This window comes from Leishmania martiniquensis, chromosome 34 (genome assembly GCF_017916325.1).
Source record: "Leishmania martiniquensis isolate LSCM1 chromosome 34, whole genome shotgun sequence".
In the NCBI taxonomy this organism is placed as follows: Eukaryota; Euglenozoa; class Kinetoplastea; order Trypanosomatida; family Trypanosomatidae; genus Leishmania; species Leishmania martiniquensis.
The window spans coordinates 1346015-1366177 of record NC_090169.1 but is presented as its reverse complement, the minus strand read 5'-3'; the positions used below and the strand labels follow the sequence as shown (position 1 = coordinate 1366177).

Sequence of the window (20163 nt, the reverse complement as noted above, 5' to 3'; positions counted from 1 at the left end):
TACGACGTGCCGAGAGGGTAACTCGCTATTAGGGAGCTAAGAAACCGAAGAAAAAAAAGAGATCAGAAGGCAGAAGAGCACACTACCATGGCCACCAACGCACCATGCGCGAACATACGAAGAGAACTCCATTCGAGCCACAAATCTGAAAACTATTCGCTCCTTCCCTCAAAGGAGGAAACAAAGACGAATCGGTTAGGCTCCCAACGTGATCAGCCATGAGGTGAAAAGCTCAAGTGAAACAGAAAAGGGCGTGAACACACAGACGCACACACTACATATATGTCTATATGTATATATAACTTTATATAAGCACATGGGCTGAGGGGAGAGGGCGGCGCAACAGAGAATCTGAGAGACGTGTGCGTGTGTGTCTGTGTGTGTGTGTGCATGGCAATGAAGTGAGTGGGGCATTCAGAAGCAGAGAGGGGCGAGACCGGCGCTGCGCCAGAGTACCCGAACAGAGACGAACAAAAGCGCGAACTCACACATGTACACGCACACACATGACAAGGTAGGAAGGAAACAGAGGATGGCGAGGACGGTCGAACGGTTGCCTCAACCGGAAACAAGCGCGAAAGGCATCCGACGAAGGGTGAAGAAAAAGGCGAAGAAGCGAAGGGATTAGGGCGGAGGCGAAAGAACAGCTCAAGACGAAGCGAAAGCCGAGTAGGCGAGAAGAGGGGCGACGAAATGGAAGGGAAGCGTAGACGAGACGAAACGGAGAGGACACGTGCGAGTGATGTTGGTCGGCCTTACTGAGTGGCGACGGAGAATCAGGCAACCTACCGATCCGAAGAAGGCACACGTTGGAAGAAAAGCACAGATTCACATACCATCGATGGGAAAACAGGTAAAGACACACTCACGTGAAGAGCAGAAAACGAAAAGGCTATTTGAAAAAAAAAGCTGATGGAAAACGTTAAGGCAATGCCAAGAGAAAAACGGTGTCTGTGTGTCTGTGAGGAGAGGAAGAGGGGGAAGTGAGGAGCTCTTAGAAACAACGCCCGCAAAGGCAGATGCGTCACCATCATCTACAGCTTTCGTGACTGCGGGGGTGCCAAAAGACCATCGGTGTTGTGCGTGGGAGAGAAAATGATGAGATGCTCGTCCGTGGGAGGGAGAGCGTGCGCGGGCCCCGCTGGCGATGTAGACGAGTGCACCTCGCCCCACTCCGCACTGTCCCACTCGGACGGCTGCTGAGGGCACTTTCCTGCATCCAAGATCGCCAACCGAATTGATTGCAAACGCCTGCGCAAGAGCCGCAGATATATCTTGACGTCCTTCGGCTCGATGGCACATCCACTCTCCGAAGATTGGGCGTAGGGGCAATCCTTGCTACTAAGAAAATTCGTGTCCCACTGCAGCTGCGTTTGCTGCACTATTTCCTCAGGTGACATACTGGACTTTAAGAGACACTCGGTCGTGCATTCATACGTCCATATGTCAAGCACGTTCTTGTCAGTCCAGTACCCCGCATCCCCCTCCGCAGGCTCAGGAATGCCGTTGCCACTCTCGGGGTCTTTCTGCATGACGTTCGAGGACCCGCACCCACCGGGCACCGCCTCGCCAGAGTGCGGCCGCGCGCGCCCTGAGCGTCTCTCTGCTCCAACACCGACTAGCGCCTCCACACGCCTCTTCTCCTCCTCGACATACTGGAGGAAAATGCCGATGTTGCCCGTCGCCACCTGAATGTGACGACCATTTGGGATCAGGTTGTAGACCCCATCTCGGCAGGGCAGGCAAAAGCGCAACTGCAGCGCATTCAGCTCCGTCTTTGTAAGCCTGCCGAGCTGATACGGCGAGCGCAACTCAAGGATAGAACGCACTACCGTGGAATCTGCGTCTTGTAATGTGAGACGCGCCTCATTTACGCGGCGCGCTTCGCTCGGCGCGTGGCCAGCAGCGGGGGCTGCCTCCGATCCAACCGTCCGCGGTGGCCTCACTGGGTTTTTGACGCTTCGCTGCGGCGTGGGCATGGGGCGTGTGGCCACTGTATTAGCGGCCGCCACGGGGGGCCGAGTGAGGCAGGCGAACCCCTCATCACCAGGTCCTGCTTCCCTGGACGCGTGGCTGTGTGTTGGTGTTCCAGGGGCGACCTCGTTTATATACCTATGCACTTCGTCTTGTTTCTCCACGACCGCCTCGATGAACTGGTTGAGGTTCAGCCGGGTCACCGGTATGAAGCGGCCGTTCTCTTTGAGGTCCATGTGGTGTGGACCGAATTCTAAGTGGAAGGATATGTCGTGGATCTGCGAAGGTGACTGCCGCAGTCGAACAATGTACTTCCAAAACTCAATCTCCGCAGACGACATGTTGCCAAGCAACTCGCGACGGAGGCCGATGGCCTCAAACGCCTCCCACTGCCTTGCTTCCTCACTTGTGGCGGCACTGCTGGCTACGGGGGCAACGGGTGGCGCCGACTCGGCCGCTGCTACCCCAGGCTCCGCCACAGGTGGCGGGGCGGCCGTAGCAGTGACCTTTCGCACGACATTGAGCGATGCACCCGTCGTCAGGAGACTATTGAGCGTTCTGCAGCGTTCACTGGCCATTTCCACATAACGACTGGCCTCCTCGAAAGGCACCGGTGCTGTGACAGGCTTGGCTGGGTCGACCGCGAAAAGTCTCCCGGCAAACGGCACCGCGTACGTTACCCCAAGCTGATTCCACACCGAGGCCGATTGGATGGCCCACTGCGAGCACGGATTGAGCAGAAACTCTTGCAGGAAGTTGATGATGGGGGTGAAGCTGGCGTTCAGCAAGTTGCGGTGGGCGCTGATGGGGAGCAGGTGGCGCACGGCGTTGTAGTAGCCCTCCTGGGACAGCTCGCGATTCACTACGGCTTTGTAGCATTTCAGCATGAGCTCGAAATTGTCGTAGTTGTTCGGCGTCACAGCAATTTCGGAGCCGTAGCGGAACAGCTCGTGCACACCGCCGTCCTCTTGTGGGATTCGAAAGTACAGAGGGCACGCTATCTGAAGCGGGAAGCCGCGGCGCGTGAGGGAGTTGACAGCGTCGTTGAATGTGCGGACTGTCTCGGAGTAATACCATTGCTGCATTTTCTGCCCCTCGAGCGATTCTCGCATGATCTCGAGCACTTGCTGAGAGCTGACTGGCCGCTTCTCGTACACCTCAGCGACAAGTTTGTTGAGGAGGGCATCGAGGGCAAAGGATGTTACGAGGGTATCATTACAACCAAGGTACATTTTCAGTGTCGCTTTCCTCCTCCTCCCTCCTGTGTGGCCCCCCTGTTGCGCTTTTCAGCGGAAAAGAAAGGAAGTCAATGGGCGTGGGGAGTAACGATGCTGACCAGAAGTTCACTGTTTGCGTAACGTGTCTGTCGACGTGCCCAGCTCTGATGTCTCTCCGCTTCTTCACAAGTTCTCGTCTTCGCTTGATGGAACCCACAGCAACTGCAACGCCTTTGTGCAAGCGGGTACTTTCAGTATACGATACGAGTGTGCAGTGGTGTTCAAAGAGGCGAGAAGGGAAAAAAAAAGAAACAGGTGCAGACAGCCCGAAAGAAAGCGAACAAGGACAAAGAGAGAGAGAGAGACGGGTCTCGAAGGAGTTCAATGGGCGGTGCAGAGCAGTGTGCGGAGTGGGAGGAAAGGGGTGAGGGAAGACGAGGTGCGAGGGAAAGGAGACGAGAGGGGGGTGCCTTATGCGGCGTGCGCGCTCTTCTGCGTGTCTGGAGGAGGGGAAGGGAGGGGGAGGGAGACAGTAGAAAAGAGGGTGGGATCAACACCAAAAAAGAGTACGGGAGAAGGCCCCTCGCGCATCCAAGAAACACACGTAAAAGTCCCACGCAGAAAGGGAGAGAAGCAGAAGCGCACGGACGCCTATACAATGAAAAAGGACGACGAAACGACAACCGCACGGTGGAGAGCTAAAGAAGAGAGAATAGACAGGGAGGGAAGGGCGTGAGAGAGCTCGAAACGGCGGGTGCACGAGGGGAAGAGGGGGATAGAAATGTGAGTGAAAGCCAAGAAAAGGAAAGAAAAAAAGGAAGAAGGGCGAGTCAAATGCTCTGTGTGCGTAGTGTATGTGTACGCTTTCCTTTCTGTGCCCGTTTGTTTTTCGTTCCGCCAGCGAAACGGCGACAGGCAGGGCTAACTCAGAGAGAGAGAGGGTAGGTAGGTGGGGGGGAGGAGAAGAGAGGGATGAAGAGGAAATGAAGGAGGCGCGTGCGAATGTGGGCGAGGTAGGTCTGCGACGGGGTACCACCGAGAGTAGGGCGAGAGGGAAGGGGCTGTGGGACGAATACGCCGTCTGCGCCAACACGTCGTGTGATCCTCTGCACCTTCTCTTTTTGCTTTGCTGTTAGCCAGCGTCAATACTTCCAAAATTGGAGGTCTGTCCACAACCAGACGCGTGCGCGTAATCTATCTCCGCTTGGCTGCTCAACAACCACCGCGATGCGCGTCGTTTTGGCCTGTTTCCTCCCAACACTTGCGCCTACTTCTCCTTTCGTATGGCTGCTCTCCCGGAAGGTACTCGAGGAAAGGGGAAAGGCGAAGCACAACGGTGTAGCGAGGCCGCTCTTCCTCCTCTACGGCTTTAGTTCTGAAGGCCTTTGAGTGAATGAGTGGCTCTTCCTGGGTGCGCTCGCGTGCGTGCGCGCTGGCGTTTCGTGGGCGAACACAACTTCCAGCTCTCACGCAATGATGTCAAGAGAGTGCGTTGATTTCGTAGCTCAGCGACAAATGAAAACGATCCAACAGGAGAGGGGTGGGGGTGGGGGTGGGGAGCCGCTGTATCTTCTGAAGTATGGAAGAAGGATGAAGAGTATGGGCAGGGAGAAATGGAGAAAGGGGGAGGGTATGTCTGACGTTTGACTGCACTTTAGTGCGCGACTGACAATGCTTCTGGATGTTGGTATAAACCTTCGGCAGAAACGGAAACAGGAGCAAGAGAAGAAATATGCCGCAGCAGAAGAAATACATAACCAAAGGGCACAGCGGAAACGGCAACGACCAGTCAGAGAGACAGGCACGGCAGGGCCTCGGAGTGCAACCGGAAGGTCGAAGCGAGAGAGAGGGGGAGAGAGAGGAGGCGGTAGGGAACGCTAAGACAGAGCGCCTGTGAGTGACCCTTGCGGCAGCGGTGACGACAGGCTGTCGGTCTCCGTCTCGCTTACGAACTCAGCAGCGTAAACGGTAAACAGGAAAGCTAAAGACAAACGGAGTGGAAAAGGGCCCACGATGACGCACGCACGAGCACGAAGACACAATGGAAATGCCCAAGAGGGAGGGAAGGAAAGGATTAGAGGCGCAAAGGAGAATGGAATGGCAAGAGCGCAAGCCACACACAAAAAAAGGGCACGAGAGCTGAACACAGAAGACGCCCTACTCACACTGGATTACTTGCAGAGATACAGACGTATAGCTCTCTGTTCCTGCCTGATTGTGGGAGTGCTGGAAGGCGCTTACGAGTGGATACGATTTCCCGCAACCGGTGTACGGCGCTCTCTCAGAAACCTCAAAAATGACGGAAGCGCGAGAGTCGCGGAGAAACAGGCTGGGCAGAGACGACACGAGCGACGTGATTATTTGTGCTCGGGAAGCGAAAGACACAAGCTCGACAAGAAAAAAAGAGCGCGAACCTGTGGTGAGGCAAGGGACTGCGTAAGCGAAAGTGCCTGTCAGAGGCGGGGGCAAGGGAGTGGATGTGTGTGTGTGTGGGGGGGGGCGGGGTGTCTTATGAGAGCTTCCAGTATTCAAAGGCGCAGAAAGACACCACAGGGACGGTAGTGCGTCAACTCAAGCATCAAGGGAGACGGAAGGGAAAACGGAAAAGGCGAACAGAGGGCGAGATAAACGGCAGGCGCGGGAAGACAGCTCAACACCACACACGAGAAGGGTACTCACACTCTCTCATACGCACACGACAGCAGCTCCGAAAACAAAAACAAAAGCAAGAAGAAGCAGAAAAGCGTAGCGTGAAGCGCCCAATTCAAGCAAGCGTGAGAAAAAAAAGTGAAATGTACAACAATATAAAAGTAGGGATCGAAGACGGGAAAAAGGACGCACGCACAGAGGCACCAAAGACACCGCAAACACCACAAAAAGAGCCCCAACACGGAAAGAGTGGTTCGGGAGGAGGAGTGAGCCGTGGAGGTTGTAAAAAGCACAGAAGACGAAGAGCTGTAGGTGGGCCCGCGAAGAGAGTAGACGGCGTGTAGATTGAGGACAGCGAGAAAAGCGAGGATGGGGATAGATTTCAAACACCAAGAGAAAGAGGATGAAGACTGAGAGTCGAAGAATAGAGCGTGTGCCCGATGACTTTGCTGAGCAGCCAGAGAAGTGATAATAGGGAAAGAAAAAAAATAATTTGTGAGAACGAGGCTGAGGGGGGAAGGGGGAGGGAGGGAGGGTGTGTGTACCGAGTCCCAAGAGGATGCGAATAACGTAAGAGCGGAGAGGCACAACACCGGCAGCAGAAGACTAGAGGGATAGGGGTGAGCCAATATTACACAAACAGGAGATGCGAGCGGGAACCGCCCTACACATGTACACGTCTAAGGAAGCGTCCGTGCCCGCGACAACGGGCGCGCGAAGGGGGAGAGGGGGGAACAAGTCAAGAAAAGAATGAGCTATGCACTCTTTCCCTTCTCTGCTTTCCGTTCTGTTTTGGACCTCTGTCGAAAAAAAAAGCACACGCACACTTGCACACAAAACGCACAGAAAAAAAACGAGCGACTAAAGCCACTGAGCCCTTTCCGCGAGAGAGGGAGAAGAGACAGCGAAGAGCAGAAAAGAATGCGGCGCGCCTACTCGCTTCCCTCTTTTGTATGTGTGCTCGGGAGTCGGGGCTGGGGGAAAAAGGGAGGGCTGCGCTTGCAGGTTGCGTTTGTGGAGCGAGTTTAAGCCCGGGTAGTTGTGTCTTGAGCGCCTGAAAAAGAGATGACGTACTTGTGCCGCGTAGATTTTGCCTTAACACGTTGGCTAACCCCTAGCGAGTGGGAGAGGGAAAGAGAAGGAAAAGAAGCAGGGTGGAGGGGACGTGTGTGTGTGTGTGCGTGTGAGAAGGGGGGGTCCAGAGAGACGGAATCGCGATGGTATGCGTGGTCCCTATGAAAGCAAGAAGCCAAGTATATAAGGACACGAATCGGCAAGATAGAGGACTCCCTCCCAAACCGCACACCGCTGCAGCGAACGGCCGCTTCGTTCTTTTTCTCTTGAATGCCTAACCTCAAAGGCAACTGCCGTCCCCGCTGAAGACGTACCGGACGCCAGTTACACGGAGAGAGAGAGCGAGAGAGGGCGAGCGAGTAGAGGAAAGGGGAGACGGGAGGTGATGTAAAGTGCGCGTGCGTGTATGTGTTCGTAGCGTACGAGAAGGCGATGGAGCGAGTGCTTCGATTCGGGAACCACCACGCGCGGTGACAAGCTGCTGCAGAAATAGTGAAACAGGGAGGGAACGAGGGAGAATGAGGGAGCAACAACAGTCAGTGACACCCAGAGAGGAAGCAAACGAGCGAAAGAAGAGAGAGGGAAAAAGGAGAAATCGCCTGTGTGCGTGTTTTAATCTCTTCTCGCGTCGTGATAGGCGGTAAAATGTTTCTGTTGGCCGGGTGAGGGGAGGTCGCACTCAAACACGCAGACACACACACACACAAACACACACACACACACAGAGGTGTGGGGGGAGGAGAACGTGAGAAAAGAAAGAGGAGACAGCGCAGGATGAGAGTGGAGCTGACAAGGGGGAAGAGTGCATGCGTGGTGAGGGGAACAGACGAGGGAGCAAAAATGCCGCAAGGAATGGGGGGCGCCGACCCTCGTGTGGATCACTTCCCCATGGCGACGTAAGGCCGTACGCTTTGAGTGAGCTTGCCCCTCCAAAAAAAGACCCGGGAAGGCTGCCAAACGTGTTGGCAGGAGAGTCGGGGGAAGAGAGAGAAGGGTTGGTGGTGGTGGGGGCACGCCCGGACTCGAAATGCACCCCAAGAAGTGCTTGCTCTCTTAAGGGTGCTTACTCTGCTTTGAGTTCCTGCTCGGAGGTATCGCGTTCGTTGCGGGAGACTGCTGCGGCCCTTCCTCCTCTTTTCCTTCAAACGCAGAAACGCGCACCGAACGTTCCCGTGCCCTCTCTTTTTGTTCGGTTCCCCTCAGGTGTGAGGCCGACATCTCTTCCGCTGATATGTGACTGCATGTCGTTGGGTGGGGACGGATTTTGATAGAGTAGGCCGCTGGCGGGCGCGGCAGGTGTGAGGTCTGCAATGGCCGCGACACAAAAAACGCGTCTGCCGCGGCGCTCTCAGGGAAAAAAGCAATGGTGTTGAGGACACAGCAAGAGGGCCTGCGCCAGCAAAACAAACCTGTTAAGCCGACCCATCAGCGTCCGTTGCCGAGAGAATAAAACGGCGAGAGAAAGGAGGGTAACACTCACCCGAATCCATCCATGTGCACTAATGACGTTATATGAGTGCACGCGCGCAAGACCTCAGGCCAAGAACCTTCCCCCCTCCCACACGGCCGACGCAATAAAGAGCACGTCAAGTCAGACACACAGACGCAAACACCTCCGCTCTTCTCTGCCGCACCACACACGCGTGAGAACTCCTCACAACTTCCGCAGCGCCTCTCCGCCGGGTCATATACGTCCCCCTTCCCCCCTCCCGATCCCACCTCGCCTGGTGGCGCGAAGTAGCCACGCAGAGAGACACACGGCATACAGCCATGCGCCGACGCGGCCAGCGGAGCATGGCGTCTGACCGAAATGCTACCCGCCCCCGCCTCTCACGCCACGGCACAGCAACTCGCAGCAGGCCAGCGGCCACGTGGTGCATTCGCCGCGTTGGATGCCAAACTGCTTTGACATTTCGCAGATCACATGCATGGCGCGCACCTGCGCACCGCCAGCGATATCTGCGACGCAACGCCGTGTAGACCCGCACCGCTCACCAACGTAACCACCCCATGGCTCAGCTGCTTGACTCCTATCGTATGTGCCTGAGTCCATCACCGCTAGAGATACTGTGACATGGGCACGGGGATGGGGAAGGGGGAGATGTGGGTAGGAGGGGAAGGGGGCTGCATGGCGCCCTCTCACGCACAGAATGAGCACAGAGCCCCCACACCGTGCACTGAGGTGACCTCCGAAATAAGGGGCTTCCACACGCGAGCGCACAAAAGCTCAGCATTTCAGAATTCCCGCCCCCGATGCGTAAGCGAAGAATACGTCATCCACCGCAGAAAAGAAAAAGAAGCGGGGCACTTCTTGAGAGCACTACAAGTACAAATGTGCCAGCGACGCTCTCGATAAGGGGATAGGTGAGCCGGCACGAGGCACCGTTAAGTTGTTGTCTTCCAATGCTTCCTCAGCTTTGTCAGCGTAGGCTCACTCATCTGTGAGTGTGTGTTTGTGCCATCCGTGTGCACCGGCGTGTACGGATCCGTCACGACACTGGGATGGACTGGCGAATGCCGCGTACGAAAGAACTGTACATCAGCCGGCCCGTCAGCCTACGGCGGAGACACTGCACCAACGCACCCGCTGCCACGCTTGCAGCGTGTCGATGGCGACGCCGAAGGGGAAAGACAGCATATATATATATATAGCTAGATTGATAGGTTCGTCAGCAAGGATAGGCGCAGGAGGCGCTCAAGGATGCAGAGGCGCATACCTCGTGGGGGAGCACGTCCGCCCCGCTTCCTTTTGTGGCGTTAAGGACAGTGTCTATATGTTTGAATCGCAAGGGCCTTCCGCCAATATTGTAATCTCCTGCGTGCCCGTCCAACTCGAGGAGGGCGGCACCAGCACCTTCTTGAGCATGTTTCCGTGCTCCACGCATACAAAGTGCTGGTAGCCATCCGGCGGCATGTCCTTCATCGCCGCGCACTTGTCTGGGCCGGGGTTCCAGAGGCACACGTCACTCAGGTTCGGGCTGGAGATTTGCAGCGCCTTCTTCGCACCGAGGTCTTGGAGGACAATGGCGCACGCTTGACCGGGGTAAATGCGGTCGTGCTCGCCGTGAATGGTCCACAGCGACTCTGGCGGGCTCGGCGGCGTCTGCGGGTTGCCGCACGCCTTAGTGTTGTCGATGAAAGGCGAGCGGTTGACGCCGTTGATCACCGTCTGAGAAATGCTGGACACGGCAAAATAGGTGTGGAAGGCAAACTGAAACGGTGCCGGCTGCTCTTCACTCATGTTCATTACCTTCATGTGCAGCTTCAACTCAGTGTTGCTGAAGTCAATCGTGTACAGCAGGCTGACGGCGTTCTGCGGGGCGTCAGTGAGGGCGGCACCTTCCGGCAGAAGCTCGAACAGCGCTACGCGCAATGAGAAGGCCGCTTTCCCATTTTGGACGCTTTCGATGCACCACGGACGGATGCGCGCAAAGCCGTGCGACGGCAAGAGTGGGCCATAGGCGCCGAACTGCGGAAAGATGAGCGGCACCCCACCGCGAAGGGCGGTACGGTCGGCAAAGACGGCTTTAGGGCTGAGGTAGATGTGCTCCTTCCCGTCCTTCGTTTTCCAGCTGCTGAGGTGCGCGCCTTGCTCGAAGACAGTAATGCTAGAGCCGTCTTCGTTGTGGACGGTGATGCTGTTGCGCCCGCGGGGGTCGGGCGTGAAAGAGACCATGCTGTTTGTGCAAGACTACGTGTGGGTGTTCTCCGCTTTCGGATGGCTATGGAAAGACGAGCGACGCCACGCCGACAGCAACCGGCGCACGCGCGGAGATGGGAAAGAGAGGGGGATAGGGAGAAGCGGAAGAAGAAGGGAAAGACGGGCTGAAACTCACGGAGCACGAAAAGAGAACGGGGGGGGGGCGCGGGGCGGATACCGAGGCGGTTCGGCAAAAAGAAAGAGAGAGGGGGAAAGCGTGTGAAGGTCTCGGAAGGCGTGAGGATGTCTCTGCATGCATGCCTCACCGTTCTGTTGTTGTTGCTGAACATAAGCGCTGATGTGGGTGAGGCATGCATCTCTCTCTTTCTCCTTTTGCAAGGATGGAGCGGATCGACAGAGATGTCCCCTGACTCGCCCAAGAGAGTCACTGCACCCTCCCCTCTTGCCACCACACGCGCAGGAACCCGCAGGCACGCAGGCATGCGGCCAGCAGCGGTGAAGATGCGCAGCAGCGAAAGGATCGATCCACCGTCTACATGGGGGGGGTGAAAAAGGAGATTCGTTTTCGAAAGCGAGTCCCGCCAAACATTATAACCGTTGGCCTTGATAGAAGAGTGCGAGCCATCAGTGAAAGGAGGAGCGTTCCCGAGGAGCATCTCTATGATTCCCGAGAACGGCAACATAACCTGAGGAGGTGCGCCATCATCCCGCCGAGTCTCTGCCAACACAAAGGCAGCAGCCCAACGCTACGTTTGCGGTGGTTGAATTTTCTTGTCCACTTCGTGCCTGTGTGAGCGCGCGAGGAGGAACTGCGAGGCGTAAAAAAGCTGAGATGAGCGCGCTCTGCATCTGCACGCGTGTGTGTGTGTGCGCGCCAAGAAATAAGGAAGGGGAAAGAGAGTGAAGCAACAGCCCGATTGCGAGCCAGAGCCGACCTGGCACACAGCACGCTATTTTCTACCCTCCATGCCATCCCTGGTCAGCACGTGCTTCAGAGGATGTCACCAGACGCGCTATCAGACACACACACACACACCCTTTTGCCTCCTCTTTCGAGGTCACGGCGCGGGCCTTAAAAGAACGGATATGGCGGTGGCGGCCGGCGATCCATAATGAGTCGAATCTTCTGCTTACACCACGACTCGTGTTGCTTCTCATGCAGCAAATACTCCTCACGGTACCGCTTAGCCTTCGCCACAGGTAACGATTGCATCTTCTCGTTATGCTCCATGATGGCGCCGACGTCTACTTTCATGTACTCGGCCATAAAGCGAGCGATTTCGTTGCCGATTCCGATAAGCAGAAGAACGTCTTTTTCCTCTTCCACACGCGAGTACTTGTAGAACTCAACGAGGACGCGATGCCGGGCCCAAAAAAGCTTCGAGCGGTCGTGGAAGTACGCGCCGCGAAGCGACTTCATCAACTGCCGAAAACACCGCTGCTGTGCCGTCCACTGCGGTGTCACCATCGAGGAGGCCCGCACCGCATGATCTACCAACGCGGCAGAGCCGCTGCTGGACAGTGCCATAGATGACTTTAGATCGAATACCGATGACCGAAGCAGAATCAAAACTGTAGGAAAGAGCTCCTTATCCGAGCCGCACACGCATGGCGCAGAGCCGCTTGCCTGGTAAAGAGCCGAGTGCTTGGGCAGCCACCCGTACACATGGAAGTGGTTGGTGCTTGTGTGTGAGACGATGGGGTCAGTGAAAGGAAATTTCAGAGGCGGAGAAAGAGGTGCAGCGAAAGAGCGCAGTGCAGGAGAGGTTATGCAGACATAGACAAGCGTGTTTCTTGTCCCTCAAAGCCACATGAATGACAAAGGTCCTGCCAGAACACTGAAAAAAAAAACAGCAACGCACACATCTTGTCGAAGTAGGGCTCGCACATTCGCTGGAGTGCGGGTGGTGTGCACGAGTTACACCATGTCGCACACACTGCATGGCCATGTAGCAGCGATCTATGATGGGTGACCCCTCTGCCTACCGAGAGAGGTGCACCCGATGCAATTCTAAGTTTTCGTTCGTTGCAGCGCTAACATGAGCCTTTTCAGGTTTCGCATGCACTCTGCAGCCTTTTCCTTACTTTCCGCGGCAGAAAAGAGCGTCAGCGCCACGCAATGAAATGAGCTGAGGGTGCGGGAGAGGTGTATGCATGTGCATGCATGTGCGTGTGTGTGTGGAGGGGGTAAAGAGGACTGAGGAGAGCGCTGCAGGTTGGCTGCAAGGTGCTCTGCCCTCAGCGAGCGCCATATGAGTATGCTCGGGCGGCACGCGCATTCTTGCCGAGCTGCTGCTGACCTCGACGCATTCAATGCTTCGCCTTTCGTAGCTGCGCAGCGAGCGTCAAATGTCAAAGACGTGTGTGAACGGACCTTCCGATTCGAGCCGTAAGCCCTGGCGGTTCCCGAAGGTGCCGCTAATGACGCGGGAATTGTATTTGATCCAGCCATCCCCAGCGGGAGCGTCCTGCTCCTTCAGGGGCGCACCATTAGCGTCCACGCTAGTCTCGTCTACCCCACGGGCAATGCGCACAAAGTGGCAGAAGCGATCGTACAGTGCAGCTCCAACGGCTTTGTCGACGAGCTGGTGAAACTGAACCGAACGCCCCTTCAGCTTTCCCCCTAATGACGCTTGTGGAACGATGACGATGTCCATTTCAGGGCACTCTTCTAGCGACTGGGGCCGGGAGATCATCTTTTCTGGTGAAAAGTGCGTGAAGATTTTGGTCTGGAGCAGGACATCTACGCTGCGACGCAGCGCCTCGTCAGTGATCTGGGTGTCATCTCCGTCCGCGAGGAAAGCGATGTACACTATGGCTCCGCGGCCCGTGCGCACATACCTGTCGATGTTGTCGACCAGCAAATGGGCCTGGTCCATGGCCTGCAGTACAACCCGAATCGCCATGCTGTGAGGCGTACACGCACGCTCGCGTATGGAGTGAGGTATCTCTACTGAGGAAAGAAATGACGCTGGCGCGCAGAAACGTCAAGAGACACACACACACACATGTAGAACAGATAAGGCATCATGCAGTGTGAGAGAGCGGGAAAGGGAGGAGAGGAGGGCACGAGAGTGATGTGCATCATCGCCCACTAGCAGATAGTGACAAGGGGGACGTCTTTGAGGGTCGAACCCACCATCGCTAGTGGCATATAACCAAGTGACACTCAAGGGCCTCCGTGGTGGGACAAGCGCTGTGCTGCGCACACTGATCAGACAAACTGCGCGTCCACGCCACGACCTCTGCCCATCCCTCCTTTCTTTGGGGAGGGGGTGGGGCAGTCAGCTGTACCCCTCGCCGACTGCGTCTGTTCCTTTCTCAATTTACGAATCGACATCGGCACGCAGCTGGCGGAAGCGTCAACGCGTGTGCGCGCGGAGACAGGCCTACAAACGAGGTTGCCCAGACGAGTGCAGCGCACAAGCCTTCACACGCAAAGAAAAAAAAATAACGGATCACGAGCAGTCAGTAGCAGAGAGAATGTGCAACAGAGGCCCCCAGATGGGAGTGGGAGAGGGAGGAGCTGTCCGAAGAGGTGCTCCGAGCCCTGTGAAACAGTAAAGATGCGCCTGCGGCCTCACCACGACAGACGCCCCCTCCCCCCACCCTCCACTCACTCTCCCCCACAACTACAGGACGGTGCTGCGAGAGCGCCATGTGGCGTAGCGCGCCATCTCTTCGGAGGTGGTGGTGGCCGTGATGGCCTGCAGAGCTTTTTCAAAATGGCGGTACTCCACATGAGGCACCTCGTCGGCGTGGCAGCATGGACGCCGGCACTGCAAGTGCACCCAATGCGAAAGTGAGGAAGAGTTTTTCGCCGGACTGCAGGCGGGGCTCCTTGGCGAAGATGGAGATGGTGAGGAGAGAGGCGACGGCGTGCTCTGTGTTCGTGAGGTCGCGCTCCGAACACCGCCGCCGAGGATTTCCGTGTCTGCAAGGCGGTGCATTGACCGACATCGCGATTCAGTGTGCGTGCGTGAGGGTGAGGAGGGGGAGAGAAGCGGCGCCGGCGCAGTGGCGGCGGCTGCGCTGACCACATCGAGTCCATCATGTTCAGCTCCGGTGAGGGCTTCGCTGTCGTCGCTGGGGCTGCCATCTGTAGCTTGCGCAAGCAGTAGCCATTCCGTCACTGGCGCCATCACCGCGTGGGACAGCAGCCGCCGCATGTCGACCACCGAGAAGCGTTCTGTTTGTGCCACGATGCGATCCAACGCGTCGCTGCTAATGGTGTGAGCGACCCCACGCAGCTCGGTCACCAAAAGAGAGCGCTTCACTGCGTCAGTGGGGAGCCCGACGTGAATAAATCGATCGAACCGGCGAAGAAAGGCCGCATCCAGCTCCCACGGCAAGTTCGTGGCCGCCAGCACTGTCACCGCGGGCAGGTCCATCTGGAGGTGGAGCAGCAGCTCCGTCTTGAGCCGGCGCGCCAGCTCGCTCTCTCCATAGCCGCCGCGCGCGCTGCAAAGGGCATCAACCTCATCAAAGAACAGAACGCATCGTGGGGCGGAAGCGGACGCTTGCGCAAAGACGTGACGCACGTGCTTCTCGCTCTCGCCGACCCACTTGCTCAGTAAGTCTGCCGCAGAGACGCTCAGAAACACAGCGCCGTACTCCGCCGCCGTCGCGGCCGCCAGGCGCGTTTTGCCGGTGCCAGGTGGTCCATAGAGCAACAGACGGCGCCACGGCTGCCGCGGGCCTGTGAACAGGGATGGGTGCTGCATCGGCAGCGTTGTGGCTTGGCGCAAGGCGAGAATGGCGTCAGCGCATCCATATGTGTTCCTCCACGTCACCGGGGGAGCAGTAGCTGCGGCAGGCTTTAGGGCAGATGCTGAGATCGATGTCGCTGTCGCCCCTTTGGGCGCCATCGACGTGGACGGTGCTGCTGAAGCGTCAGGGCTGTCCTCCATTCTGTGGTGTATCACTCCATGTTTTGCTTTAAGGAGCTGCCTATCCTCCCCGTTCATCGTCGCATCTACCGCTGTAAGGCTGCCGTGAACTTTTCTGGTAGCGCCTATGACAAGCTCGTATGTGGACAGATACGCATACTCACGCTCGTACGAGCGAAGAATGGAGAGGCAAGGTAGTAGCTGCTGTAGTGTGGTGCCTAGTTCGTGTTGTGCGTCAACGAACAGCGGGCGACCAGGGGCTGCAATGAGGTGACCTCGCAAGAGATCGCGCGCCTGGCACACCAACACGCGCGTTTCCTCGACTTTCTTAGCCTCCATTCCGTCTTGAGTGTTTAAGGCACATCCGCAAGCGAAGTGATGATCGGAGGAGGAGGAACAGGTGCGTGGTGAGCGACCGAGGATCAGGTTGCATGGAGAGGAGATTAGAAGAGGAGTGAGAGAGGCGGAAACTGGCTGAAAAAAAACTCGGGGTGATACACGCTTTGAGGTAACATCATGAGGGTCCTCTTTTTTTGTTTTCGATATTTGGGTGCAGCTCCCCCCCTAACCTATACGCACAAGAGAAGAGTCCATCAAATACGTAACAGGCAATGCCCCTCAGACGTCGACGCACACGACACTCGTGGCCGGAGGCAGAGAGGATGGGATAGGGGTGGCGGCCGCCTCGGACTCCATCTTTTTCGCTTATAGCCGATTTTCTTCGTTTTATCTTGCTGTGATGCTCTCTCGCCCCACGGGCAGGTAGCCAAGATGAGCCGCTGGTTCGAGTTACGGCGGTGACAAGGCCAGCCGCTCCTGGCTCTTTCTTAAGGACTGAAGAAGGTCATGCAACATTGCTTCCAATCGGTCCATGCGGCCGTCGAAATGACGCTGGAGGCGTACGCTCTCTGCGTGGATCAGCTCCTGCACCGTGTCCAAGCGTTTCGCTTCGCGGTGGTGCGCATGCGCGTTCGTACTTCTCTCCGGCGCCGCCTCGACTGTCGCAAGAGAGATCCACGGGGTGAGCTGTCGAAGGAGAGAGGCTCGAACATCCGCGACGATAGCCCAGGTCGACGTCCGCGTTGGCTGGCCGTAGACGGACCGCGCATTCTCACCGCCGGCATTGCCGCTCGCCACAACACGGCTTGCCGAGCCGAAGAAGATCAGAAGCGGTGCTGGCGCCTTCAGTGACAGAAGAGGGACTACGCCAACAATGCGCTTCGGACCGTCCACGCCGTACGTTCCGTGCACGTGGAGCACAGGCCGACTGATGCGGCCATCAGCCGAGTCACGGTGGTGGCTCACTCTTAGCTGCAGGATTCGATGAGGAGTAAAAAGGAGGAGCTCGTGCGTGCCCTGCAAAGGGGTGGCGCTGCGATCCCGATGCTCTCCTACCGCCATATGCGCGGGCGCGACAGAGGCCATGCCAAACAACGGTGGTACACCAGCCTCTGATGGCGCTGCAGCCATCCAGTCCAGCGCAGCAGCAACGTCGGCGTTGTCCAGTGACAAGATCACACTGCCCCACCCTACCGTTTGATTATCTGAGCATTCTGAGGAAAGGACAGACATGGAGGACGAAACACCATCCGTGCCGCTTGCGCGATTCGCGGAGGCGTATATTAAAAGAATGTATCTGCTTGCCAGCGCACCTTCCGGCATGGCGCGCGCAGAGTCGTCACCATTCTTTGACATACCTCTTCTCTGCGCTTGCAGGAAGCACGGCGCCCCCAGTCGAAGGCACGACGCGACTTCAAAGGCAGAGCGCGCGGTTTCCCACGGTGCTGATCCCGCGGCACCTGAAACGACCGCATTCTGGGTGATCACGTCTGCTACTGGAAGTGATCCATTCGACGATGTTGCCCACAGCGAGTTCAAGATGCGAGGAACTCCACTTACGGTCCGCGCCGCTTCATGAGATACAGTGTCCCTCTGATGTTCCCCAGAGCTCTGAGCGGCTTTCTGTGGTGTTACCTGAAGCACGCATCCGTCGGGGCCACGCAGAGCTGGCAGGGTTGAGGCATGGGCCTCTCCGTTGCCGCCCCGTGCGGTCCGACTGCCACGCGTTCCTGTGGACTCGCCCCCGACGACCCAAAAGCTGATGCCCCGTGTAGTCTGCCTCACCGTATCGTGCGCTGATGCCATGGCGGCAGAAACGGAAACCCCATAGAAGAAATGATCTGGTGCCATTAGAACCTGATGCACGCACACCGGTACCGCATCCCCACCATCTCTGCACACTCTCCACGAATACACTTCCACGCTGCCGCTCAGCGATGTTGCGCAAATGCACACGTCTGAGTCGGCAAGAGGCGTCGCTGCCACGTGACTAAAGGGCCCGATAGTCCACTTATGCTCTTTCCATAGAGGCGACGGATTCGCCTGCCGCGGCGCCACCTTTGGCATCCGATTCGCCGCTGCGTCGCTGCACACTACACCACGGACACAGTTCAGACCGGCTACAATGATGACGGACACAGGCCAGCTCTCTGCAACACCGCTTGCACTCTTGTCAGTGACGCTGGCGACGCAGAAGTCCTCCACACGCGCAAAAGACGTGCACACGGCGCTCAACTCCTGGTGGCTGCCGCGAAGCTTCTCTCGCATGGCGAACGGTGCGTCGTCTTCACCCTCAGAGCTGGACGAGCTCGCGGCTTTGGTGAGACCAGAGCGAACGAGCAGTAGCTGACGCTGTCTCGTCTTGACGGCCAAAGCAGTGAGGCCAACCCAAGCAATCTGCTGCACCTCTAACGATGAGGGGGCTGTCGGCGGCACCATGTCGGCCGATTGTGGGGAGAAGAAAGGGGCCCCTTTCCCCACCGTTTCCGTCGAAGTTGTGGTCTTCGCTGGGACGGTAGCAGGTGCCGTCGACGGAGAGCGGCCATTGATTTTGCTCACCACCCCCCGCTGTGCTGTGTCCGGCGAATGTGCACACCGAACATCATCGTAGAAAACAGGGATGGTGTGCACCAGCATCATCTCGGGGGCTTGGGCAGTAGCGCTGGATGCTGTACCTGTTGGCCGCAGTGATGAGGCATCCAGTGAGTAGACATCGAGACTGATAATAGGCGAGAAAGAGGAGGTAGGATACCGCGCTACATCGAAAGCCCCAGGCGCTGCTGCCGCTGACGGCTTTCCATGCGTCGCGACGGCGACGAAGGAGCCGTGAGAGGTGGTAGACGGGAGTACCGCAATTCCGTTCGACGCGTAAAGGTGCGGCAGTGGGTCTTCCTCGACGAGAAGGGACAGGCGAGGAAATGCCTTCTCCATCGTATGCTCGCTGCGCCGTGCGTCCCTTTAGCAGCGATCCCTCCCGCGTACTCAATTTTGTTTGAGCTGAGGCCCGAATGCGTGTTCTGTGTCTAGCCTTGATTGTGGAAAAGGCGAAATGGAGACGGGATCAAAGCGTGCGTGTGTGGGGAGCTGTTTGCAGATAGTAAGAGAAACACACTCATACATGCAAAGAAGCTGAGCAACACTTTCTGTCTCTGAAGAGTGTCGCGGACCCTAGTCACCAATAGTCTACCGGCGACACACACAAACACACACACGCTCACATCTTACCTTACACCGAGGGGAGAGAGGGGGCGAGTCGACAGGAGTGGTATAGAAGAAAGAGCAGTGCGCAGCTCGAAGCTAGCGCTGGTGGCGTGAACGCTCCCTCTGATGATGCCGTCGGCACCTTTAGCAGCTGAATATCAAATGGAGTCATCCCGCCGGCAGAAAGGGGAAATTCTTGCAGAGCAGAGGTACTCGAGAGACCCGCAGGTTTTGGTCTTGCGCCACCTTCGCAGTCTCACGAGGCACTGCCCCCCCCACACACACACAACTTCCCCTTGTTCCGCATGTTCACTGCTTCGTTTTCGTTTTACGTGATGGCGCCGCCGTATTTCAGTTGTTGTCATCTTCTCTCGCACTAAACCCTCGCTTGCTAACCGTCTTCTCTGCCAGTCATTCTGTCCAGAAATCGGAGTGATGCGGCCCCTGCGCAGAGGCGAAGTGGGTCGCCATCCCTCTTCTCTCACCCACAAAGCACCCGCGACGGGTGGAGGCAAAAAGAAGCGCCACAGAGTTTAAAGGTGGGAGACAAGAAAAGACGCGCCCACATGCAAGCGCTGCGAATGCGGCACACATTCCCAACTCACGCGCACAAGAAGAAACGAGGTAGGTGTCACCGCAGAGTATCCTTCCAGAAACTGAACATGATCGAGCACTGCACTACCCCCCGCCCCCCTTCCCTCGCCCCGATCCAGCAGCCATCTGCACCCATAAGTCCACACAACGATTTTCGATGAAAGCAACGCGTACGCTTGAACCCCCCCCCGGGGCAAGCATCTCCCAGTGGGCTTGGGGTGTGGGTGGAGGAGAGGCGGGGAGGGAGAGAGAGAGCGCACGCAAAGGAGGGGAGAGTGGTGTGAAGGGAGGGAGGGAGGAGGACACCAAGCAGCAAAGGCGCGAGTATAACGGAAGGCCGGGGCTGCGGTGCAGGCACTAACGCCACACTGTTTCGCGCTACACCTGCTGCTACGAAGAGCAGGAAGGAGACGAGTGAATGAAAAAAGAAGGAGTAGGCGACAGCATTCACAACCAAAGCGAATGCGCCCGTAAAAGAAGTAACCTTAACGGGTGCGGGTTGACACCGCGTACACGCAAGCCACCGTCGTGGCTGCCTCGCTACCAACTACTGCCCTACGCCTTC

At 57.1% G+C, this 20163-nt stretch overlaps 6 protein-coding genes across 6 annotated transcripts; all 6 read right to left on the bottom strand.

Annotated features, from left to right (window-relative positions):
- Positions 1–1034: 1034 nt before the first annotated feature.
- LSCM1_02366 (uncharacterized protein) lies at positions 1035–3206 on the bottom strand (the record flags this gene model as incomplete). The annotated part of the gene is made up of 1 exon (XM_067319949.1): positions 1035–3206. The coding sequence occupies one exon, from the start codon at positions 3204–3206 to the stop codon at positions 1035–1037; it is 2172 nt and encodes a 723-aa protein (XP_067175324.1).
- Positions 3207–9684: 6478 nt separating this feature from the next.
- Positions 9685–10590, bottom strand: LSCM1_02365 (uncharacterized protein; the record flags this gene model as incomplete). The annotated part of the gene is made up of 1 exon (XM_067319948.1): positions 9685–10590. One exon carries the CDS (start codon positions 10588–10590, stop codon positions 9685–9687), a length of 906 nt encoding a protein of 301 aa, XP_067175323.1.
- Positions 10591–11647: 1057 nt separating this feature from the next.
- On the bottom strand, positions 11648–12103 carry LSCM1_02364 (uncharacterized protein; the record flags this gene model as incomplete). The annotated part of the gene is made up of 1 exon (XM_067319947.1): positions 11648–12103. The coding sequence occupies one exon, from the start codon at positions 12101–12103 to the stop codon at positions 11648–11650; it is 456 nt and encodes a 151-aa protein (XP_067175322.1).
- Positions 12104–12920: 817 nt separating this feature from the next.
- LSCM1_02363 (uncharacterized protein) lies at positions 12921–13481 on the bottom strand (the record flags this gene model as incomplete). The annotated part of the gene is made up of 1 exon (XM_067319946.1): positions 12921–13481. The coding sequence occupies one exon, from the start codon at positions 13479–13481 to the stop codon at positions 12921–12923; it is 561 nt and encodes a 186-aa protein (XP_067175321.1).
- A 726-nt stretch (positions 13482–14207) lies between these two features.
- On the bottom strand, positions 14208–15803 carry LSCM1_02362 (uncharacterized protein; the record flags this gene model as incomplete). Its single annotated transcript, XM_067319945.1, has 1 exon — positions 14208–15803. One exon carries the CDS (start codon positions 15801–15803, stop codon positions 14208–14210), a length of 1596 nt encoding a protein of 531 aa, XP_067175320.1.
- A 450-nt stretch (positions 15804–16253) lies between these two features.
- On the bottom strand, positions 16254–18734 carry LSCM1_02361 (uncharacterized protein; the record flags this gene model as incomplete). The annotated part of the gene is made up of 1 exon (XM_067319944.1): positions 16254–18734. The coding sequence occupies one exon, from the start codon at positions 18732–18734 to the stop codon at positions 16254–16256; it is 2481 nt and encodes an 826-aa protein (XP_067175319.1).
- Between the last annotated feature and the right edge of the window lie 1429 nt (positions 18735–20163).